The 25,535-nt window shown below is 41.8% G+C and overlaps 2 protein-coding genes across 2 annotated transcripts; both read left to right on the plus strand.

Annotated features, from left to right (window-relative positions):
* The first annotated feature begins 1,917 nt into the window (after nucleotides 1–1,917).
* LOC311507101 (uncharacterized protein) lies at nucleotides 1,918–8,696 on the plus strand. Its single transcript, XM_084571308.1, has 7 exons — nucleotides 1,918–2,036; nucleotides 2,383–2,691; nucleotides 3,703–3,987; nucleotides 4,120–4,413; nucleotides 4,525–4,848; nucleotides 5,892–6,026; nucleotides 6,121–8,696. The coding sequence occupies exons 2-7, from the start codon at nucleotides 2,412–2,414 to the stop codon at nucleotides 6,462–6,464; spliced, it is 1,662 nt and encodes a 553-aa protein (XP_084427434.1). The 5' UTR covers nucleotides 1,918–2,036; nucleotides 2,383–2,411; the 3' UTR covers nucleotides 6,465–8,696.
* Nucleotides 8,697–9,359: 663 nt separating this feature from the next.
* Nucleotides 9,360–10,447, plus strand: hspb9 (heat shock protein, alpha-crystallin-related, 9). Its single transcript, XM_084571551.1, has 2 exons — nucleotides 9,360–9,756; nucleotides 9,909–10,447. Exons 1-2 carry the CDS (start codon nucleotides 9,533–9,535, stop codon nucleotides 10,378–10,380), a joined length of 696 nt encoding a protein of 231 aa, XP_084427677.1. The 5' UTR covers nucleotides 9,360–9,532; the 3' UTR covers nucleotides 10,381–10,447.
* The last annotated feature ends 15,088 nt before the right edge of the window (nucleotides 10,448–25,535 follow it).

Genomic DNA, 25,535 nt, shown 5'->3' on the forward strand with positions numbered 1-25,535 from the left:
CGTCGCATGGTTGCAATGTGAGGCGACAGAAGCTCCCGTCGTCTGTGCCCCCGAATGAATGTCACTTGGATCAGATTGTGAGACAAAAAATAAAGTAAAAGTAGAGAACGTTACAATGCTTTTCTGAACTCCATGTATGTATATTATAGAAAGAGCGATATAGAACAGTTTTTCCACAAGAGTTCAATTTGCTTTTCTCTCGTCTTGTAGCTGCAGGTTTCGGCGCTGGTTTTACAGGTTTACAGTCAGTAGTTTTTAAGCACAGGATGGATTCAGATTCAGAACAGATCAGCATATCTTGATGCAAACACATACAGTGTTCACTTTAACCACGTTTCACACAGGCGCAAAACTGTTTCTTTGCTCAGAAAAGGGGAACAAAGGGGGACACGCCTTTTAGGGTCACTCTACATTCTGTACATATGTCTAAAATGAACATTTGCATAGCGCCAAATTAAATATTCTGCACCAAAATACAAGATTGCATACTGCAAAGTTTTACGTTTAAATGGTGCATTTAAACCTAGATTGTTTCTAACGGTGCACCATCAATTGGCTGCTGCAGCTTTTAGCTACTACACCAGAAAAAGAAAAGGGGAAGTGTACGAGAGAGGGACAGCACGAAGTCCTTCGAGACACACCACAGCGCTGAGTTCAGTTTTCAACCACAGGACACCCTCAGGAGGCACATGTTCATTCTCTGATGAGTCACAACTGTTTTGGTGGCACAAGAGAGACCTACACAATATTAGGAAGGTGGTCACAAGGTTATGCCTGGTTGGTTTATGCGGTTATAGGCCTAGGCTGCTGGGGAACCTCCTATGATGCACCGAGCACTTCATCTCTCGCTCCCTCTCTCTCTCTCTCTCTCATCAGCCCTGTTGCCTCACAGTTTACTCATGCTACCACTAGCAGGGAATGCTGCGACCGTGCGATAATAAATTCAGTTCAATTTTATTTCCATCCCGTCAACAGCTATCTCAGAATCCAGAGTGTGAAAACCCCTAGAGGAAGCATTAAAGTGGTGGCCACTGCACACCACAACCCGTCTCTCATTCACACGCCTCCTGTTGCTCTTGTGGTCATGTCGCAATACTTTTACGTCTCCATAAAGATGTTCGATTGAGTGCTGCAGCTTTGCTTTTGCATTCTGTACTTTTGTACGCCGTGACTTTTTGCTTTTCTGCTAAAAAAAACAACAACGCACAGATACAAGAAATCGAAAGAGGAAGTGTTTCAGGAAAACAGGCAGAGTGAAGTGAACCTGTACACCACCACGGTTCTTAGTTCAGTTTTCTTTCATCTGTTCCCATAAGTGATCAGAGCAGCGATGGGCTACAGACGGCAGAGAAGAAGCTGTCACTTTCTGACACTGGGTAAGACATATTTTCCGTTAAGTAGTTCCTGATACTTGTTTTTTGTATAGAGCCACTACAATATACATTAGAGGTAGGAGGTATTTGAGACATTGAGTTTTCTGTGTCAATCTCTTTACTTCACTTTACTTTCAGTTTTCTTCTAACGTTTTTCAGCTGAATGTAATGAACCGTGCAATGTTTTCTTCTCCTACAGTCTGTTTTCTCTTGATCTCATCTTCACCTGCTGCAGGTCAGTCTATTATTCGATCATATATAAAATCTTTTACTTTTTCTTTAAAGTATTCATTTAAAAAAAACAAACAAACAAACAAAAAAAAAACGATCATTATGTCTTGTTCTTGTTAGGTCAGATCAGATTGGCTGGGCCTGGATCAACCCGGTGCTCTGGACGGGTTGAAATCTACCACAGTGGCTCCTGGGGAACAGTCTGTGATGACGACTGGGACTTAAATGATGCTAGGGTGGTCTGTAGACAGTTGGGCTGTGGGACAGCTGTGCGTGCTCCTGGATCTGCTCATTTTGGTGAAGGAACTGGAGAGATTTTGCTCGATAATGTGGCCTGTTCAGGAAGCGAAAGCTCTCTAACTAATTGTCGACACAACGGATTCAGGACACACAACTGTGGACACAGTGAGGACGCTGGTGTCGTCTGTTCAGGTAGGAAAACTTTTAGATAACAATAAGAATGCGCACCTCTGTATTTTTTTATGACTCAGTCACCCTGTCAGCATTCCCAAGAAGTGCCGAAAACTACAGGACACACAACATGCAAAGATAATATTGTAATTGTAATTTGAATATAAGAAATGTTCAGCAGGTCTAACTTGAATGTTCAGAAACATATTTTAACTTGAAATTTATTTCATATATTTTTCACTAGCTTCTTCAGAAGTTTGACAGATGCAAACTTTGTAACATTCAGAAAATGTGTTTTATGAAAGTGAAGAAAAAACAGGAATGTCTTGTCTTCTCCAGTAATGGTTTGTCTGTGGTCTGTTATCAGGTGCTGAGATCAGGTTAGCTGGGTCTACTATGTGCTCTGGAAGAGTTGAAATCTACCACAACGGTGCCTGGGGAACAGTCTGTGATGACAGCTGGGACTTAAATGATGCAAAGGTGGTCTGCAGGCAGTTGGACTGTGGGACAGCGCTGAGCGCCAGTCAATCAGCCGTTTTTGGTCAAGGAACTGGACAAATCTGGCTCGATGATGTGGCCTGTTCAGGAAGTGAGAGCTCTGTAACTCAGTGTCAGCACAGAGGACTTGGGACTCATGACTGTAAACACAATGAAGACGCTGGTGTCATCTGTTCAGGTGAGAAGAGTGAATAATTATAATCTGAAAAGAAGAGCTAATAGAATGAGCTAATGATAAACAAATTTAATATTTGTTCTGTCTTTACTGAACATTCCCATCAATCCCATTTGTCTGGGTCGGCGTGTTAAAGTCCTCTCCTTGATTTGAGCTACCACCATGCCCTCCACCTCCAAATTCAGACTTTCTTTACACTACCTCAGATGTCTTGAAGTTGCACGTGCTGAACAGACTGGTGAAGAAGGCCAGCTCTGTTCTGGGCTGTCCTCTTGAACCTGTGGAGGTGGTGGGTGATCGGAGGATGGAAGCAAGGCTGTCCTCCCTGAGGGAAAACCAATCCCAACCCCTCCATGGTGCTATAACAGCACTGGGCACCACCTTCAGCAGCCGACTGCTTCACCCACGCTGTGTGACGCAGCGTTATTACAGGTCCTTCCTTCCTGCTGCTGTGAGGCCGTACAACCAGACCTGCTCCCAGTACACCACATACATAGAACCACCATGTTTAACACTGCAAATTTCCCCACTGTGGGATAAATTAAAGGATTATTTTATCTTCATATTCTCCTACTGAAGAGAGTATCAAATCATTTGACTGATAGATTTGTGTGTTATTGGTTAAATTAGATTGTCCACTTTAGACTGACAGCTGTCGTGGCACAATGTAAAGCACACAATTTGTTTGCTACTAGCTAATTTGTTGTGTGGCTACTCTGACTCTGTTAAATTAAGCAGTTCCCCAAACATGACCAATATAGGAAGTGCTCAAAATATTTTTCATTTTCATAAGTCTACTTACCAAGAAAGAACAAAAACAGGCATTTGAAATATTCCATGCAATATAAAACCATGGATAGAATTATCAACCATTGAAACATCACTTCTAATGAATGAACAATCATTGTCATTCTCGTGATAGTTCCTCTCCTATAAACACAACAAGTCAAATCAAACTGCATAACATGTCTTAAATATCATCCTTGTGTAATTTTATTTTTTTTTTTTTTTCAGCGAGCGCCCCAAAGCCCAGCATCTCCATGAATCCAGGTGGTGAGGTTACCTGGGGTCAAGGGGTCAGTTTCACTTGTTCAGTCACAGCCGAGGCTTCAGGTGGAACGTTCATCCTCCAGAAGACGTCAGGCTCCTTCAGAAAGACTCAAATGGGTTCCAACTCTGCTACCTTCACCATCTCTAACGTGGACCTTGACCATGATGGCTCGTATCAGTGTCAATATGAGAAAAGCATTTTAAGTCAAACGTTCAGCTCCTCTGTCAGTGACTCTGTCAGACTTTCTGGTAAGAAAAACAATTCTGAGGTTGCTGCTACATTCACTTAACATAATCCTTTAATTTATCCCAAGTCAGAATCAGTTTAGCTCAATTAATCAGCAACACATCTAATGCTCTAATATTGTGTTGTTGTTTCAGTGACTTTCCCGAAGCCCAGCATCTCCATGAATCATGCTGGTGAGGTCACCTGGGGTCAGGATGTTGGAATCACTTGTTCGATCTCAACTCGGGTTTTAGGTGGAACATTCATCCTGATGAAGACGCGGAGTTCATTCAGAAGGACACAAAGTTCAAGTACCAACTCTGCTACCTTTACTATTCCCAAAGTGGACTTTGATAATGAGGGATCATACCAGTGTCAATATGAGAAAAGCAGCTCAAGACGTACATTTAATTCCCCTCTAAGTGACTCCAGTGAACTCTCTGTTACCGGTAAGAAAAGCAAAATAAGTCATAAAACAAACTAATTAATCAAAAAAATAAAATAAAAAATACAGCATAAAATCTGTCTTGACATAATTCTGTTGTCCCTTTCCTACACAGTGAGACTGCCGAGGCCCGATATCTCCCTAACATCACCTGACGCAGGGCTGGTCTGGGGGCCTGAAGGTGCAGTGGTCACAAGGGGTTACAGCTTCGTCTTCAAATGCTCTATCAACACCAGCTTTTCGCATGGGCATTTCTTCCTCTTTCACTCCAGCGCTAACCCCACCGACACCAAGCAAGCCGTCAACAACTCGGCCTCCTTTGACTTTCCTGTAGCAGAGTACGAACATCAGGGCAACTACAGCTGCGTGTATGAGGCCACAGTGTCCACGAGGAAATTCAATTCTACTGAGGCAGCACCAATTAGCGTCACTGTTATATGTAAGTAGAAGTTTTTTAATGTTTTTACATTTTATAAATTACATTATAATAGCTAATGCCTTTCTAACTTCACAGTGTCCTCGCTAACTTCTGCAAACTGTAATTAAAATGCCTTGACATTTCTGTGTCTGTATCTCTTTTAGTCCTCCAAAGCACAAGCTGACTTGAAAATAAAGTCTTGAGAAAAACTGTGGCAGAGAGGAAGTAGAGTGGGCAAGGATAAAAATTTAAATGAACAGAAACAGGAACTTGGGTAGCTTGCTTTTTTGTGTGGTTGCATGAAATGACATAGACTAGACATAGTAAGCAATGCAAATGACCGATTAGCTCAAGTTCTTGCAGTTTGTTTGCAAGAAGCTCTGCAGTGCAATATTTCCTGCCTTGGTTTTAAATAATCATTCATCATAAGTGTTAAGATGGATATCTCTACCATAAAGGCTTCAGTATGGTACAATGAATGAGAGTAATAGTAGAGTGGAATGAGGAAATTTTAGATGTATGTAAATGCATACTGCCTTATACTGCCGCAAAAGGAGGAACAAGAACAAACAAGTTTACTATAGCACTAACAGAAGAAAAGCAACTGCATGAATGAATTAGTTGTGAATGATTAAATGAAAAGGGGTGAGGAAGTTATGTTAGTTAAATAGAGTCTTACAGTGCAAGTGGTTGATGTGCTAGTGGCCATTCTATAGACCTGTATTAATGACGGGAGTTGTTTTTGGCTGAATGAAGACCAGACTGCATGCAGCACTGTGGCTTGTCCGCAGGGGTTTGCACATGCGATTGTTATCACAGTGGAAAGAGATGGCCAATGTCTATACAAAGAGTTGGGCTGCACACTCAGATAAGAGATTAATCTTTCTGATAGTATACAGAGACTTGACCCAACATTGTCACTGAAAGTTGGTTGGTCTAGTTTTCTTGCCGACCATGTGTTTGCTCAGAAAGTTAGGGGACCAAGCAGAGATCCTTGTGGCACTCCAGTGGATAGAAATTGACAAACAGATAAGGTTAAACTGATCAAATGTTGTTTCTCCTAGTTTCTTTGCTGCCGCTGGTCTCCTCGGTAGCTGTTGGAGTCCCACTGCTGTTCATGCTGATCTTGCTGGTGCTCTGTCTGATCCGAAGAAGAAGACGACAAGCCACGGTGCCTACAGTCCTGTTCCAAACTCCAGGTCAGTGCATATGAGGATTTTTACATTTCAAATGCATACGTTCACCAAAGTGTTTCCTGTATATTTACATTCCGTTGCGTTTATTGTATTTCAGTAGCTGCCAGAGTCAGCAATACATATGCATCTGAGCAGAACGATGAGGACGACTATGAGAACGTAGAGCTAGTGGACACAAAGGAGAACCTGAAAGAGGGTGCCGGGGTAATGGATGAAGAGGATGGCAATGATTATGAGGATCCAGAGGGTGACAGTGATCATGATTATGAGATGGCGGGGCCGGATGTTAATTACACGAAGACCGAGGACTTATGTGAGAGGGCAGATGATAGTAGCGAAGAAGAAACCAGCGATGATGAAAATGACTATGAGAATGTCACCGGGCAATTAGATGGACAATCTCTGGGTGGAAGAGATGAGGACATATATCAGAACTTTTAGGTTTCAGTTGATTTCAATTGAACTTTACCTATTGTACAAAGTGCAAAAAATGTTCAACTTTACCAGTGTATTTAACCAAGTAATTTCCCGGAATCCTTTTATGAGATTGCTCCTCAGGGTGAATTGCACTCTTGGTAAACCTTTAACCCTTTCATATTCACCAGCCCTGAATACGGACAGAGTGAAAATCCTGCACTGTCATTTTTTTTTTTTTTTATCAAATTATACAGAATTTACCACAGGGCCTCATGATTCAGACCATAGTTACTAATGCAACAATAGTAGGAGTGTCATTGCTTGCGCTGTAAAACAGGAGCTTCTTACCTGTACTGAATCACTGCATGCTGGACAACATTTTTACCAAACAACAAACTGCAAATTGCTTTTATTTTTATTTAGTTAACCTTCTCCTTAACCTGAAGTCAAATATTTTGGTTCAAATAGTTTTTAGACATTCCCATCAGCTTCAACTGTAATTTGAGTGTCAACATGTATTAGCTTGCTAACATACATATTATACCACGCAAGAACTAATTCATTTGGGGGTTTTATGCTGCATATATTATATATAAAATTTATATTATATATAAAATTTTAATTCAATTTTAATTAACCCCTTAAAGCCTAGTGTTGCGAATTCGCAACGCACTGACTCAGACTGCAGCCGAAATAATGCATATAATACTCCAATGTCGGTCTGTGCACATTCAAAAAATTCCTAGGAACCTTTTGCAAGCACTAGTTTCTTGTAGGACCGGCCGGAGTGGTAAGCAAAAATACAAATAATTCACTTCTTTATATAATTGAAAAATCAATTCAGGTGTTAAGGGGTTAAGACCTCTTCACTGTGGTTTCTCAAAATGATCTTTATGTCCTATGCTTAAATTTAATTTCTTGTCTTTTTCCTTGAAGTTGGACGACACGATGATACCGCGCTCATTTCCCGTGTTATGTATGAAACAACTCTTTGCGCTAAGCTAACCTGCTGTTTGTTGCAGCAGCTTATTAGCCATGAAGATGTGTGCAATGTCGATATTTGTTTTCATTTAACTTGCAGGAAGAAAATGTTTAAACGTAAACGTATTAATGCCAGGATTGCTGCTAGAGTAGCAATCCCTTTGTGTGCAATAACCACGCTAACATTACGTTAGCAATAATAAGTGTATTTTTCCTACATGTTGTAATGTGAACTAAACATCTCAGGGTCATTGCTAACATAATTATCTTTCTGTTGGCCAAAACAGTATTAGGGTTATTACTAATGTAATTATGCTAATATAATATAACTCTTCATGCTAGCAACAGCCATTTTAATAGCCAGATCTAAGTGTTATTTGTTACAAATGAAATCTACACCTATATGTATTTTAAAATTAACCTCTAACAGAATTAATCCTTTCAAGTATATTTTTGTACATGCACACACACAACACAGTTATAACCACGTGTCACGTATGCACAAATAATAACCGGACTGAACTGGGTAGTATAGCTATTAATGTCCTCATAATTTGGACCCTGGCTAAAGGCAGAATTTCCCTCTCTATTTCCATCCCTGGCATCCCCTGGTCCACTGACACACTGCTTTATTTCTGAAGTAGTACCGCTGATGACTCAAAGCTGACTATATGGGTTTTCTTCTGTCTTGTTATGTCTTAATTCAGTTCAGATCTGTTGTGTTTACAACTCAAATACAGCCACAGAACAATAGCTAAAATTCACCGGGGAGTCTCAAAAGCAACAGTAACACTGTTGACACAGTGATAAACTGAATTAAACACAAGTATATACCCGAAATACAGAACATCCCACAAGATAAAGTGTGTTTTTTTTCTCGGCAGGCTGCCACATTCACAAGTGGTAAATACCACGATGAGACAGCTCTTCTCGGCCAATCACGTTGCAGCTGGTTTACAGCTCTGAGCTAATGACGTGGCGGCAATTTTACAGTGTACCGCCTAGTAGACCACAAATAGACGTGACACGGACCTCTTGGAACGTTCGCATGCTGCTTCACACATACACACACACACACACACACACACACACACACACACACAGAGAGACTGGGAGGAAATGTTATCGCTCTGAGCTCATCCTGGGAAGAAGCAGTGATGAAGGCCTCGTAACCTGACACAAGGCTTTGTTTTTATTGCCGGCCTATGTACACATATCTGAACAGCTGCTGAAGTCAATTCGTGCTTGTTAAAATACACACACACACATATATGTATATATAAATAATGTGATGTCTGGAGGAGATGTCACAATCTATTTTTCTCACTTGTTGAAAAATGTTACAGTGGGTTTTTCCATTATTGGTGCTACTTAATGTTTGTTTCTATATCTGCATTCCATTGTTTCAATGAGTTCTTCAATGAAAAGTCGCTTAAATACCATTTATGAAAACTTGATGATTCACCTTTTTGTCAAAAAAAAAAGCAAAATAAATTGATAGCCATTCGAATAATTGTGTCCTCCAGCTGTTGTTCCCTCCGTCGTTTGTCAAATCTTGTGATAAAATGGTCAGCGATACAAGATTTTCTGCAGTAATACAAATGTTGGAAATTAGATTTTCTTTGTTCGTTTTAACAAAGAGTTTATACTGAGCAGAAATGCCTTTGTTAAATAATATGGTTCGAAGTTTTTTTTGGGGGGGGGGTTCCTTGACATCAGTTATTTTAACCTTTCTCAGCCTGGCGCATCTGCATAATGCAAAATGTGTAACGAACGAAAAATGTGGACACAAACAGGACGTGACCATGAGCTGTCGTGAGCTTTTTGATGAGTGGTGGGGTATTCCTGACCTCCCTGGCAAACTCTAACAAACAGCAGTGAGCTCATGGGGTTTAAATAGCATGGTGGGAGGGCCGCAGGAGAGCAGCTGGGGTGTATAAAAGGGTTGCCGTGTAGAATCCCGTACTAAGAGAAGCCTCACAAGACGGAAGAGAAGGGAACATCCAACAGTGACCGCTCACTTGAGCCTACAGATACTGAGTAGGAACATATACCTGCAATCAAGGAACCGAAAGTCAAGTTTTTGTCTGGAATTGTCTTCTGAAGCCGACATGATGTCCCAACGCACAGCTTTGACCGGGCTCTTCAGCGATGACCCTTTCTTCAGCCAGGATCGGCTGCTGTGGCCACTGCACCACAGCGCTCTGTCCTCTCTGCAGCAAGACTTCTTCGACCGGAGAGCCAAGCTGGCCGACAGACTCCTGATGGAGCTCCACGATGGGCCCCAGCTGCTCACACTTGGCCAGCTGCCCCTCGTTTCCTCCACGTTGGCAAGGTATGTACAATAACAGATGCCCTCAGTAGTGGATACACTACACATGGTGTGTTTTTTCAAACCTAGAGTTGGTTTGATCTGGTCTGAATGGGTGGATGTGCAGGCAGACATGATGGAGCTGATTCTGATCCACATATTTGACTCCCTTTCAGGCTGAATGATGGCACAGAGAATCAGAGAGAGGTTTGCAGCACGGAGCTACACAAGGACATCCAGCAGACCAGCGACAACAACAAGGACTTCCTGGTGACCCTAGACGCTCGTGGTTATGCCCCAAATGACATCACTGTCAAACTAGAGGGGCGGAGCCTGGCGGTGGTGGCCATGAAGCAGGCCGGAGCGGAGGAGAAGCAGTCCTGCTCCTCCTCCTCTTCCGCCGCCTCCTTCTGCGCCTCGGCGTCGTCCCAGATGGGGTTCGCCCAGAAGATCGACCTGCCCTCTCACCTGGATCTCTCCGGCCTCTCCTGCTCCCTGATGGATAACGGACAGCTGCGTATCCACGCCCCCGTGGCCAAGCAGCCAATCAGCGAGGAGTGCGAGGAGCGCCAGGAGCCCGTTCGGTTCAGGACATCGCTGGAATTTCCCATCAAGAAGGACAACACAGACGGAGAACATACAGACTAATGCACACACACGCTGAAAGAAAACACGTTTTAATGTTTTTATGCACATGCTTCCACTTAAAGACTCTTAATAACGAGTTAAGTTTACAATTCAAATGAAGACAATATTTATTTTATGATTATTATTTGCAATTTGTATAAACTGTTGAAAAATAAAATGCTTAATGGAAATTATTTAACAAATAAAAACACTTTTGTTAAGGATTTTTGTGACCACATGATGGTGCCAGCAACCAACTTACATTCAGGATGGAGACGGAGGAGAGAGAAAGAGACGAGGCCTAAATGCTACAATATTACTTCCAACTCCCCTCAGGTGAATGAATTAGTACCTTTAAAAGGTTCAAGTGACATTTGGCTTCCCGGGGAGAACTTATTTTGTGGGAAACAAAAGCAGCAGTTTAATATTTTATGAGTCCTGCCTCGAGGGTGTCGTGATAGAGGAGAGGAAAAAAATAAAAAATAAAAACGATGGGAAGAAATGAAAGAATGAGCACATCGCTTCTGTTCAAATACTGGTTCCTCTTTTTTTTGGTTTGGTTTTCGAGATATCTGCTGACCTCTCAGTGGAGGTGAATGGTGTTCCGTTTTCCTCAGTAAGAAATAGTCCATATGAAATCTGTAACAGCTAATCTGATTTTTTAATATTTATGGTGTTTCGTGCATTTAGTTCAGTACTGCACTGCAAACAGAAATCCATTGACTTCCATTGTTTAAACCTAGACAACATAACCCAGGCTGGGTAGAGCCAGAGGTTTGGACTGCGGTGGCAAAGGTGCCATCTGGAAGATGACCGAGCCAAAGTAAGAGGGGAAAAAGTGTTTGGCATGTTAGTGGCAAGACGCCCAAATAGTGCAACAGTGACCTAACACCTAATGGTGGCTGAAGGAATGAACAAGTAAGGCTTCATTTGCACAGTCTGAATATTCTGTGCATGTAAACATTGCCCTGTGGCTTCAGGGAATGTACTGTGCTCGAGTGTCCCGGCTAAGGCCCAGATTTTCCAAGAATGACGACGCGTATTTAAATTTTCACGTCATTTTCCAGCACTGAACGATGCCGTCATGTTCTGTATTGAGTTTCCTGTTTGAGTTTGTGAAGCTCTTCCTTGGTTTCTTGTCTGGCTTTCCTTTTCTGCGATTCCCCCTTGTGATCGCTTCATTGGTTTCTCCTTGTGTGCTCCGCCCTGATCAGCTTCACCTGTGTCTCGTCACCCCTCTGCCCACTTGTGTATATATAGCCCTGCCTTTCCCTTTGTTCTTTGTCGCGTTGTACTTGTCATCCTGGTGTGTTCATGCCTAGAGTTTTTTTTTTTCTTGTTGAGATTATGCTATGTGAGATCAGCAGCAACCACAAAGCATTTTCTGCTCGCCATTGGCGTCCCTAGCATGTGGTGTCCCTAGCATGTGGTGTCCCTAGCATTTGAAGTCCCTAGCATTTGGTGCCCCTAGCATTTGGTGTCCCTAGCATTTGAAGTCCCTAGCATTTGGTGTCCCTAGCATTTGGTGCCCCTAGCATTTGAAGTCCCTAGCCTTTGGCATCCTGACTTGTGAGTTAGGTGATGCCAGGCTGCAGACTTAACCCCCAGAAATCATACGTGGAGAGACTTGAGGATGACAATTCACAAGCACTTCCCATTCAATCTGGCGTCCATTGTCATTCAAGGCGCCTTCTTTAAGTTGCTCTAGCCTGATTCTGCTTCTTCTGCAAGTCGCTTTGCCGCCCACCTCCGCTCCAGCTCTTCCTCTTTCACTCTTGATCTCTTGTAATTTCTGGTAATTGCTGGTGCACTCTCTGCTTTAGGCTTTCCATGTAGGTCTGCATGGAAGGACAGGGTGGTGTGCTCTGTCCCTCCATGTCCCAGTGTGGAAAGCCTAAAACTTGGATGTCCCAGAATAGAGCCATGCCGCCAAAAATAATCACTGCAGATGTTCATCTTTGACTAAAGTGGTCTTGCCTGGAGTAGACTGTATATGGCAGTGCATTTGAATTGAATTGAATCTACCTTCAGAGCACATTCTTAGTAATAGTGTCATGACTTTCTACGGCAAGTGTGTGTTAGGCCACGTCATACACTATGGTTTAGAAGTGACACTCGACTATAAATCAAGCCTTAATACTACCACTTGATTTAGGGTGGTGGAAAAGAGGAACTAACCCCTCAGCTGCATCCTCTCGCTAAGCTGCGAGTTTCTTATCCCTATACGTATCGGCTAAGTTGTCTTACATAACACCGGAAAAAAACTTTTGCCTCTTGTATATGCAATAGATTACTTGGTTTACGCTAAAGTCAGTGTTGTGAATGAACATATTTTTGTAAACTGTGAACTGAGCGCATAATTTTTCCCACTGTGAGCGCAGACGTGAGTTACGCTCAGTTTGGAGGGAGATAAAGACGTTCACCCCCGTTGAGGGAAAAAAAAGAAAAAGTTTCACGACAGCTGTCAGCCGACGTGCGATTTGCAGCATGCAGCACGAAAGAGAAAGAGAAGCCGCCTCCGCCACCGCAGAAGTGGCTGATGCACACAAACGGTTGAGTTATTTCCTAGTAAGTACAGTCAGTGGTTATTCAAAAAACCATTGCATTTCCTGGTGGAAAAAATATTACGGGCTGGGGATGGACGGACCGGTCAGTTAGAGATTCTATTGAACAAGAATAGCACGAAGCTGCTCATTTAAAACAACAACAACAACAAAAAACTATGAACTTGAACTAGTTCACTATTATCTGTGTGAACTTCACTTTGAACAAGTTGTTGTTTAGTATGAACTTGCACAACACTGGCAAAAGTTTATTGCTCTACTTTCACTAAATATTGGCATTTCTGTCTGATTGTACCCTGGAGCTTGACAGTTATAACATACCAAACACATTACAATTCTGGACCCAGTAATTAATGAAAGAAAGTAACATTCAAAACTCACTGATAATCATTCATTTGCACATTCCTCGTATCCATAATTATGAAAACCATTAGTTTCCATGCTATTATGACAGTTCTTTCTCGCTCTCACTGTTTCTGTCTCCCTTCAAATTCTCTGTAATTGTTCTCCCCGAATGAAATGTCTTCACAGGCTCCACAGGGGTTTGTTGTGTGTAGGTGTATGTGATTGTGACTGTGCATGCATTTGTGTTATTTGTGTATTAGTGTTTGCATGTGCGTAAGTTCCTGCATTTCTGAGACCGTAAGCACCAAATGTGCTCACACGCCTTCCAGAAATGTGTGTGTGTGTGTGTGTGTGTGTGCGTGCAGTTGTGGAGGGAAGTGCGCACAACATAACAATAAAGACCCGGACGTAGCGCCGCGTGCACACCTTTGCTGGAAATGACTGCACGACAGTTATCAGGTCATAATGATGACAGATCCGTCGGTTCATTGAGGTGGCAAATTTTGTTTCTCCTGGAGACAGTCTTCCTCATAGGATGGTGTTGTTTACACTGGCAGCCACTTCACTGGAAACATACAAAGGTTTCATCTCAATAATCTGATTTGTGCATGTGAGGGCCTCCAGTCCTTTCCTACTAAATGTTTAAACACCTCTTTGATAAAATGGTGGAAGCAAATGTGTTAGAACCTTAACCAAACCTTTTCAACTACCAACTTGCCATGAGCTGCTCTTTTCAACCTAATCTAATGTATAATATTTTATTTAGAAAGTTAACAGGAGCCCCTACTTACAACACCCAATGGACTATGACACGTACAAGCTAGGACCACACCACACTGATAAAAATAAGACATTCAGTGAATGTTCCAAATACTTAAATCACTTGTATGAATCTGTTAGGTTTCCTCAAAAAACTAGATCCACAATACGCAGAATACCAAACCCTGGCAGAATCATCACGTTTTTGAATGAACCATTGGCTTGGCCTCCAGTTCTCACTACTGCAGGAAACCTTGGGTTTATATTTGACCAGGATATGTCCTTTAATTCGCATAAAATCAGTGTCTTCTTTCACCTGCATAATATTGTCAAAATTAGGAACATCCTGTATCAAAATGATGCTGAAAAATTAGTTTATGCATTTGTTTGTTTCTGCTCAGGTTACTGTAATTCATTATTATTTTGTTGTCCAAAAAGCTCTCTAAAAATCTCAAATTGATTCAAGATGCTGTGGCAATTAGCAAGAGAGTTCAGATTACTCCAGTTTTGCTTCTCTTCATTGGCTTTCTGTAAAATCTAGAACACAATTTAAAATCCTCCTCTTACATTAATACTTACATACCTTAAAGGCTTAGCTCCATTATATCTTAAATATATAATAATACCATATCACCCCAATAGATGGCTTTGATCTCAAAGTGCAGGCCTATTTGTGGTTCCTAGAGTTCCAAAAAGTAGAATGGAAGATAGAGCCTTCAGCCATCAGGGCCCTCCCCTGTGGAATTCTCTTTTCCTTTTTGATAATTAAGACTGGCTCAAGTGACACAGAACAATCCCTTATCTATGCTGCTATAGGCCTAGGCTGATGGGGGATGATGCACTGAGCACTGTTGCACCTATCCTCTACTTTCTTCTCTCTCTCGCACTGAACACCTGTCCTCTACTTTCTTTCTTCTCTCTCACTGAGCACCTATCCTCTACTTTCTTCTCTCTTGCACTGAGCACCTGTCCTCTACTTTCTTTCTTCTCTCTCACACTGAGCACCTGTCCTCTACTTTCTTTCTTCTCTCTCACTGAGCACCTATCCCCTACTTTCTTCTCTCTCGCACTGAGCACCTATCCTCTACTTTCTCTCTCTCGCACTGAGCACCTGTCCTCTACTTTCTTTCTTCTCTCTCACACTGAGCACCTGTCCTCTACTTTCTTCTCACTCACACCAAGTACCTATTCTCCAGTTTCTTATCTAATTTCTTCACTCTTACTATCCATGCATTAGTGTGCATGTATGCTTTAAGCTGACGAGTCCACCCCAGATGAGCTGGGTTCTGCTCAAGGTTTCCTCCTGTTAAGAGGGAGCTTTTCCTTGGCATCGTCGCCTGAGTGCTTGCTCTCGGGTTTCAGGCTCCGGGTTCCGCGAAGTGTCTTGAGACTTGAGAAAGTTTTTATTTTTACGACGCTATATAAATAGTATAGAGTATTTTTGGCACGTTGTCCATTGTTCCAGAGTCTGTCACCAAATGAACCTTCGGTCATGCTATTACAATTTGTGGAATTAGCACATCTACAGTATTACCAGGAAAAAAAAAGAAGACTAGATTTGCTGTACAGTCTTTATAGTCATTTGAATCTTTGGCCTACAGGGGAGATCTGAAACCTAAATGCACTGAATTTGAACATCCACGTTGCCATAGTAGGGGAGGGAGACGCCGATTTTGAATAATGTTGTGTTTACTTGTATACCCAAAATGTGTTATAAACAAGGCCAGAATGAGAGTGACAATGCATGACTGTTTGCAGCTCAACACAGCTGCCAATTATGGTGTGAAGTGGGTGTGAATGTTAGATCATCCATAATGGGGTGACGTGGACACCCACTATAAGATGAACTTAGGTCCTGCTGTAGCACATCAGAAAGGGATGGACAAAGGAGGTTTCAGAAGCTATGCAACTGAGAATGAATAATGTTTTGGCCATAATATTCCACAGTCAAGAGAAATTACTTTAGCAAAATGGGATTCATTCATTAAAAAAAAAGAAAATTATTATTCTAAACTGCATACAGTATGTTCCAATGCCCCAATTAGGCAAGAAAACTGCCGACTCAAGCAAGGCATTCAATTACTTCTGCTTCTCCCATAAAAACAGTAAAAATAAATGTGTTTCCAATAGAAACGTACTGTTTAAACACACACAATGTGAGAGCATGATGGAACAGTAACTTAGCAGCACAGACTATGTAGCTCTGAGCGGTTACATTCTAATGCTGCAATACAACTGTTCTACCTTACTAATGCCTGAGTGTCTCAACAGCATTGTCATAAGCAGTGGAGAGAGTTTCAACCTGCAGGCTTATGGTTTTTATCTCTCTCCAGGTATCACAATAAGTCCATCATTCCACCTCTTGCATTAGTGAGCGCCCTGCCCTACGACTCCCTGCCAAAATCAGATGGATGACTCAAATAAAAGTAAGATCTCCTTACCTGAAGGAAAGACTTCACGGCGTGCTTGCTGTGAAACAACTTATTACAGACTAACGCTGATCTCTCTTTAAACAATTTCCTTTTCCTTTCACAGAAATGATACCTCCACAGTCTCGGTAGACGCTGCTTTATTCGCAGCCCTACGTGGAAAGAGTTAGACACTCTAACACCGCCAGGGTTAGGTCTTTTATTCCCACTGGGCCTCGCATGCTAAAAGTGCCTGGACTTTTGTCAGCTATTGTGAGTCATTTTGGATCAAGATGTCCACCAAATGGCATTAGTTATGACATGACGGCAACTGATTCATCAAAGGTGACAAATGTAGCCTCGCCGAGTACTGTCGATTTTTTTCACATCTGAGGAAAAAGAAAAATAGCTGCTTTTCACATTGTGTACTAGGGGGTATGTGAGTTTGATTTGTACAGCAATAACAAAAGACACAAGTATTGTACATGGGGGTTGGAGTCTAGGCCAAACTTAACAGGCGATCCCCAGCTCCCTACCCAGCACCATAACCAGATGCACCTATCCAGATGTGAAACAACATATCGCTGTGATGAAGGCCTTTAAATGATTGGTAGGGGGTTCTCGTACCAACCATCCACACCAACTCTTGCACTCTTTTCTGCCTCGCAGTGTTTCAGTAAATTAGTCCCAACTCCGACACAATCTGCTCAAGACGCCGTCGTTTGCAATACACAAAGAAACTGAAAATCAATGTTTTTAAGTGAAAAATCTGTTTACAATATCTAGCCCACCCCCACAGAAAACACTAAATATTAATCAATGCCTTATCCTGACTGATTAATGATTCCACCAGTCCTTACATCCACACTTCTTTCTATCATCATTCCCTATGCTGTCATGGCTACTGGTAATGAGTCCAACAAAACATAATCTATACAGAAAAAAGCCCGAAACACTTGAGGCAGCATCCAAATTGCTCCGTCATGCTCTGACGCACCAGGTGAAGTTCTGCTTCGCCACATTAACACCACTGACTGACACATTGGAGCCACACAAACTGATGTGTGTTTTGCTGGATGAAGATGCTGCCTTCTCCTTTTTAGCGACCCACAACCAGGGACGGACTGGAACAATAATATATTAAAAATATTTGTGAAGGCACCATTTTATGTGTTAACTTCTACCAAGTGTATGTTAAGATTTGTGCAGTGTTGACCTTATTTACTGGGCTACATCAGTGGCTAGTGCCGATTGCAATTAAAAGTGCACTTATTTTTATTTTTTTGGGGAAAACGTTGCACGTGCCAATTTGGAGTGTAGCTTTTATTGTTCAGTTTTGTCAGTCTACACCGATCAGACATAACATTATGACCACCTTCCTAATATTGTGTAGGTCTTGCGTTGTGTCTCCGAAACAGTTGTGACTGGTTTATAGCTGTTGTTGCAAAATGTGCCAAAAACGTAGCCGCCTGGGGGCTAACTTTTTCGGCAATGACGCCATTCTTGGTTCATGCCCCTCCTGCAGACACACGATTTATCCGTCAGCTTGTTACTACACTATTGTTGGTCAACTTGACTATTTAAACACCCTATAATGGCTAAAATGCCTTTCAGCGGTCAGGTCCACACAATAATCACCATCCAACTTTAAAACAGTGAATGAATGAAGTTAAACTGTACAGTGGACTGACTTCCAGATGTTTTTGTTCTTGCCATTTTTTCTTTCTGTTCAATCCAAGAGGCCAACAGGTTTGTGCAGGATGTGAGAAGATTGATGGATGAAATGAGCTTTATTGATCGAAGGAAAGGCTACCAAAAGCCCAGAGGCTCCTAGTCCACTTCTTTATCCTTCCCTCATGTCTCTCTTGTTTCATTTTTTTTTCTTCTTTTTGAAGATTTATTTTTTTACTTTTTAATCAGTTTTACTCTCTGAAACCACCTTTTATCCCTGGTCCTCTGTTTTTCTGACACATTTGTCACTAAAGCCCCACAAACAACAATTAACCTGCGTATAAGGACCCTTGAGGCTCCATCCAGCTTCCATCTAGCACCAAGATAGAGTCACAGTAGGACATGAGTTCTTTTTAAAGCTCTTTCTGGCACAATTTACAACACACACTGATCAGGCATAACATTATGACCACCTTCCTAATACTGTGTAGGTCTCCCTTGTGCCTCCAGAACAGTTGTGACTTATCAAAGAATGAACATGGGCCTTCTGAGGGTGTGCTGTGGTGTTCTGGCAACAGGATGTTGTTAGTGTTGAATGTTGGGGGGGCCTTTGGTTCCTATGGGTTGAGGTGAGGGGCCTCTGTGAATCATCCCACAGGTACCTGATCTAGTGAATTTGGAGGCCAGGTGAACACCATGGGCGGGGGTGCCTGGTCTGGTCTAGGTGGGTGGTACATGTTTAAGTAACATCCACACGAATGCCAGGTCCAAAAGTTTCCAAGCAGAACAATGAACTGTCACAAGATGCTCAATGTTATTGACTTCTCGGTGTCAGTGGTTTTAATGTTATAATTGATCGCCGTACCTTTTATACCAATTCCTTCAGTCAGAATGAGCCAGGCGTTGAGCGATGAGGATAGGGTATGGGACAGTCAAGATTTATTGACCAAGACCTCACAATGAGAACACTATAGAATTCTGCTTATTTTCCGAAAGTTGTATTTGAAAGTGCTCAAAACTTTCTCCTCACACTCATATATAGGACTCTCTTGTTTGTTGTTGGCAATTCTTGAGATGTTCATATTAAAAGCCAAAGACTGATGGAATCATATTGGTAATAAGGAGGTACAGATAACGAGTTTAGCAACTAGATAGAATTCATTTACTGCTTGTTAGTGAAAAGGAATACAGGCATAATAAACGGCTATGAAACCGGAGCTCATTCATCTCATCTATTTGTATTATCATTAGCTATATTTAATAAAGCAGGGGAGGCATTTTCCGTATGCAGCAGGTACAGATGTGCAGAGAGGAAACTAGAGCACAAGGCGGATGCACACATCAGGCAAACACAGTAATATACGATATGAGGCAAAGTGAAGGATATACACACTCAACCACATGCACACAAGCCCACAGCAGGGTCCATTAGTGTGATGTGTTGTTCTTGGCGCTGATACGGTTATCAGTGAAGTCTGGCTGTCATGTTGGCCTGACGGAGGGAGATACAGATAGAAGAATCCCAGACTTAAACAAACACTGAAAGGCTCCTGAACATCAGGACAGGAGATGGGCTTTAAAAGCATGTGTGTGTCAGCGCAAATGTGTTTTTGTGTGTGCATACAGATGTGCTTACCGTTTTGCCAAAACACCTGTGCTTATAGTGCCTGGTAGGTTTGCTTAGGGTGTGCTTCACGCGGTTAAAAAACAAAATACAAAATGAGACAGAGAATGACACTGTGCAATTTAAGACGCAAGCGTATTTGTGTACGTGAGTGTGTTTGTGGTGATCTTGAGTGATGTGCAGTGACAGGGACAGCGCAGCGTGTTTTATCAGCGCTGGTTAAATGTTTCCTGCCACTCTTCCTCCCCGCTTTCAGCGATTCCAACCTTTACAAGGCTGCCGTTGATATGATCAAATGCAAACACACCGATGCGAACACACACACTGACGCAGACACACTGGAACACTCTATGTAGTCTATTAATACAGAAAACGTGTTAACATTAACACACTATGGATCTGCAGGAAAACACATATGAGGCAGTCTTGTCAAGAAGTACAGATATTGGTACATTTTTTTAATATACACTGATCAGGCATAACATTATGACCACCTTCCTAATATTGTGTAGGTCTCCCTTGTGTTTCTAAAATGGTTGTGACTCATCAGAGAATGGACATAGGCCTTCTGAGGGTGACCTGTGGTGTCTGGCAACAGGATGTTGTTAGTGGGGGGCCTTTGGGTCCTATGGGTTGAGGTGAGGGGCCTCTGTGGATCATCCCACAGATATTTGATCAGTTTGGGATCTGGTGAATTTGGAGGCCAGGTCAACTCCTTTTGCTGTTTTTCATGTTTGTCTTTTTTGTTTGTTTTGTTCCTAAAGCATTTCTGTGTGTGTGCCTGTGTCAGGGGGATGGCTGCCATCAAGGAGTGTCATTGCTATGAGAGGGTTAGGGTTAGGGTGGTTAGGGTTAACCCTAACCCTAACCCTAGGGTTAGGGTGGTTGGCCTACCTCAACAAGCAAACGTTTGATCATATGAACAAATTGTACTAATTTTCACCATTTCTTAAAACAAAGTAGTAGTTTTGCTCTCGAACCAAAACAATGAGCTGAAAGACGCTAAAACGGTTTGTAGAGATGAGCAGGACCCGTAGTCTAAAGTGATGATTAACTGCGAGTTCATCGTTATGGGCAACCCATAAGAGAGTCACGTGATCCGTTGTTAATATAAAAGTATGGATTATATCAATTATGGTCGACTCACAAGCAGCCTTGTCCTAGATAAGACGTTAGCTTGCTTATCAATATCAGCTTGTGGTAAAGGTCAATTCACTTTGATCTGCGCATACATCCGGTTCAATATTACGCTCACTGTACGATGGGCCCCTTTTTGGTTTCTGTCAATATCTTTCATGTCCGTCTGGATGAGCCAAGTCGAGGCAATTTTCCGGATCATTCCATTTTATTCCATTGGGTGTCGTTCAATTCCTTCGTCTCTACGGCTGCCGAAATAAAAATCCGCTTTTATCTTTTTATCATCTGCCTTGTTTTGTAGATTAGGCTGGAATCTTAGGCGAAAAGGGTTCATGGACGGCGCAAACGTAGACACTCGTGACAATGAGGCCGCACACACACAAATACAATCGACAGTGATTGCCCTTTTAGCAACGCATTATCACAGATAGTGTTTGTGGAAGGAACTATGGTATTCTGGCTTCTCCAAACACACCCACATTCTCGACCACATGCACAAAGTAAGCTGTCGGCTCCCGTGTTTGCTCAGGGATTAGACAAAGGCTGAAGGCGAAGACATGTTTGCACTGCTTTCACTGATTTAAGTGAGATAGAATGGGATCATGCGAGACGGACAGATGAAAGAGTCCATCGTCTGTTTGGAAAAACTGTCAAAATAAGCATTACCATTTGTCTTTGTCGCGCATTTGCACCTAGACGACTCCACTGCGTTTACCCACACCTACAATTACTAACAGATAACAGGACATTTAGTGCAAGATTAATTTCCTTCCTTCCAGACAGCCACTTGTTTCATTTTGTACAAACGCGGCGTGAAAATGATATTGCGGGTCCTTTAAACCTGCTTAAAGGTAATCCATCTTTATTTATTTGTTATTTTCTTTCAACGCTACGTCGGAATAATTGCATTTACGCGATTGGATTTCCGCGCTTTGCAATGAAAACCTATATCTGAATGCATTTTCTTGACTAATATTCAAGTGGTCTCAAGTTACATGTGTCAAGCTTAACATCCGAGGCACACAGATGAATAAAAGAAAGAGAGATGATTACATATGACTCTTAATAAATAATAAATAAGTGATGGGTTTTGATAATTAATATATGCCTGTACATATACTCACTCCTAAAAAAATGTTTGAGTATGATAAATGAAATGTAATTGGGGAAACTACACCAGCTGTGAAAACAGTAAAGTGATTGTCTTCATTAGCAGCTGCAACAAAAAAAAAAAAGAAATTAAAAAACAGCCTAACAGATGGATGAACACATGAACAACCTAAGCATTGATGGAAGCACTCAGAAATTGACATGATATAAGAAGATTTTTTGGGGTTGCCACTTTTTAGTACACTGCTGGTTCTTCATGTGCCACAATAGCAGCTTAAACCTGCAGATGCATGGAATTCACAAGACCCGTGAAGGTGCCCTGTGGTGTCTCATGTCAAGACTTTGGTGGCAGTTTGGCTGATTGGACTTCTTTCAGCACACCCTGCTACCATTGCTTCTGCGTTTGTACCATAGACTGTATAAATATGGGCAATGCGTCCCCACTTCTTGCGACTTTGGAGCCAGAGTCTGTGCAGTACGGTCCTAGAGTGGAGCCACGCATCCGCCCACACTTCCTCCAGACTCACTCACGCTTTCGTTTAATTAATTCTACGCTCTGCTCTACCTCCACCAGTTACAAGGAAATGTTGGATTATACACTGTACCTGCGACTAGTAGTTTCCATCATGTCACGTCCTCTTTCTGTAGCATCAAATAACAAACTAAATCTAAACTTATCAGAAAAATTGACACTTGAACATGCATCAACATTATATTAACTACCAAAAATGACAGAAACCATCCTTGGAAAAGAAAATTATTTGACATTTATTTTAATGTTTTAGCTTGGCCCAAGTCCCATCCACTAACATGGAGGAGGCGGAGCTTATTATCTACACTTCCACCAGCCACCAGGGGGAGCTCTACTTGCTTTGCCTTCACTTTAGTGGAGCAGTTCCGCGGTCTATATTTACACTGTCTATGGTTTGTACCTCCATGGAGGCAGCAACCCCACAAACCATTACAGAAATGCACCACCCTACATCAAGTATTCAAACTTTTACCTCCATATAAAAACATCTATTGCAATAACATTTCTATTTCTTATTCTTTCCCATTCCATGCATTACTTTTGTACCAGACACTCCTTTAAAGTCTCTGAAAACCATTTTGTTAATGTCCTTGTGTGCACGTTCATTTAGCCCAGCAGGTCCTCAAAGTGTGAAACAGCTTTCAGACGCACTCTGCAATGATTACGATCCACTTAATTGTCGTAGTAATGACTACAAACAAACTGCAAACTGCAGAGTCGAGGGAGGGTGGCGATCAGTAAGTCTTATCGACCTGGATGAGGAAGCGTTCAGTTTCCAGCATATCTATTGGATTGGGAATCTGCTGTCGCGTTTTCATTAGATCATGCCCAACTGGTGTTTAACATGTAGCACGGCTCATCTTCACATTCGGGCTGCTGACTGTGATGTTTAAGGCTGAAATGGATGGTAGTGAGGTGGAGTTAGAAGATGCTAGAAAGTCGTGTTACAAGCTGCATCTAGCTGGATGAATTTGACTTAATCGCAATTGAAACATGCATTTATTCATAAGTGCTGTTCTGTACACAGTATGTTCACTTTAACCCCATTATCGAAAGGATGTTTAATTTCTATTTAATGTGAATTATTTCTATCTATGGTGGGTTTCTTCTACGCAAAACAGAATTTGGAGCAAATCGTTTGTTATGAATTGTCTTTAAAAAGGAAGTTATTCAACATATTAAGTAACAAAGTGATCTCCTGGATTCACTGGAACACTTTGTCAAGAATTTTATTTATGTAGCACATTTAAAAAACTGCTGTAAAATTGCTGAGTTTCAAAACCAAGAAGAACACGCACAATCAAAGACAAAGAGGAGGAAGAAATTAAAAACAGTGATTTGTGACTGGTGATAAAAAAAAAATAATTTAAAGCTCAAATGGAATCAAACGCCAAAGAATGACGATTAGTTTTAAAATGGGATTTTAAACGACAACAAGAAGGAAATGGACAGCGGATCTGACCGACCTTAATGAGATTTGTTGGAGTCTGTGATTTAAAATGAATCCTAAAACGTACTGGGAGCAAGTGAAGGGAAATCAGTATTGATGAAACCCCCTCCTCGTGATGTTTTTTTAAATTGCAACTAGTGCACTGGATATACACCGATCAGCCATAACATTAAAACCACTGACAGGAGAACACTGACCATCTTGTGACAATTCTGCTGGGAAACTCTTGGTCCTGGCATTCATTCATATGGATGTTACGTAGACATGTAGCACCCACCTAGACCAGACCAGGCACCCCCACCCCATAGCAATGACACTCTTTCATGGCAGCAGCCATCCCCAGCAGGATGCAGCCTGACACAGGCACACACACAAAAACGCTTTAGGAACAACTAAAAACACATGAAGAACAGCACAAGGTGTTGACCTGGCCTCCAAATTCACTAGATCCCACACAGATAGATATAACTTAAATCTATTTTTTCAATTTAGAATTGAGAAAACAGTGTAAAACAGATGAGGGCTACAGTGGAGCAAGCCAGGTTAGTGAGAAATAGGGTTAGAGACACTAAACGTTACCCTGATCTAGTCTGAATCACCTCCGTCAGTCGTGGCTTTGTATATTCAAGAGTGTTTCTACAGTGTCAGGTGTGCTGTAAGCCAGATTTGGTTTCAGTGGCCACACTGCCGAGCAGATTAGATTTTTAGATTTCTTCCAGGGTAACATGGTTGCACCAGATCTGGCAGGACACGATGCTGCTGCAGGTCTGCAACCAGGGGAGGAAGATCAGAGAAGATCAGAGTCACTCTCAGTGACTCACGCTAGCTGCAAAACAATGATGTCATTCATATCAAAGAGGGAGAAGGAGTGGAGGAGATGGAGGCGAAGGTGGAAAAAATAAAAATAAAAAGCGCAGCGTGCAAAGCCGCGTGGTTTGACCTCATGGCTGATTCCTCGTTCCAAGCCACTTCCTTAATAACAGATAACAATTATTTACCAAGGAAACAGTGGCAAATATTATTGTTTATTTATATTGTTGATAATGATTTGACCAGAGAAATTCAGCAGTTTGCTCATCATCATGTCACGATTATAGTGGCCGACTTGGATGTAGCCCCACGCCAACTAATGAGGCCAAACGGATGAAAGTCGGTGAAGAGACAAGACGAGATGACACCAGTAGAGAAATGAGAAAGTCCTTCACGCTGCATACACTCCTAAGTTTTGGTTTAGGACCTGGAGATGAACAAATTCGGTTTGTTGTTTTCCAGTAATTTAGTCTTGACAATAAGTAAGAAGAACTGTTGAGTGAAGAGTTGCCAAACAACAATTTGTCTACCAACAGTGAGCCAACTAGCGGTAACCAGCTAGTGCCTCTGGTGATATAGAAGGCAACTTGCTAACCTTCACACAACTCTAATCACTTGTTCAAACTGACTGCTGTTTCTAATTAAGTCGATTTTTAACGTTCCACTCAGATCCAGGGTCAAATCTTGACCAAAATGGAGAATGTGTCTGCATATTTGATGTTGTATAAAAACTGAATATCAACGTATGTGACTAAATATCAGAATT

The sequence above is a fragment of the Chelon labrosus genome (assembly GCF_963514085.1).
Source record: "Chelon labrosus genome assembly, chromosome: 21".
Lineage (NCBI taxonomy): Eukaryota > Metazoa > Chordata > Actinopteri > Mugiliformes > Mugilidae > Chelon > Chelon labrosus.

What these genes read in the sequence shown, in the direction of transcription:
- hspb9 (XM_084571551.1), top strand. Translation starts at nt 9,533, where the DNA reads ATGATGTCCCAACGCACAGCTTTGACCGGGCTCTTCAGCGATGACCCT. An exon ending in GTTTCCTCCACGTTGGCAAG is followed by an intron (nt 9,757 to 9,908) that starts GTATGTACAATA and finishes ACTCCCTTTCAG; the next exon opens with GCTGAATGATGGCACAGAGA.
- LOC311507101 (XM_084571308.1), top strand. Translation starts at nt 2,412, where the DNA reads ATGTGCTCTGGAAGAGTTGAAATCTACCACAACGGTGCCTGGGGAACA. An exon ending in TGACTCTGTCAGACTTTCTG is followed by an intron (nt 3,988 to 4,119) that starts GTAAGAAAAACA and finishes TTGTTGTTTCAG; the next exon opens with TGACTTTCCCGAAGCCCAGC. An exon ending in AATTAGCGTCACTGTTATAT is followed by an intron (nt 4,849 to 5,891) that starts GTAAGTAGAAGT and finishes TGTTTCTCCTAG; the next exon opens with TTTCTTTGCTGCCGCTGGTC.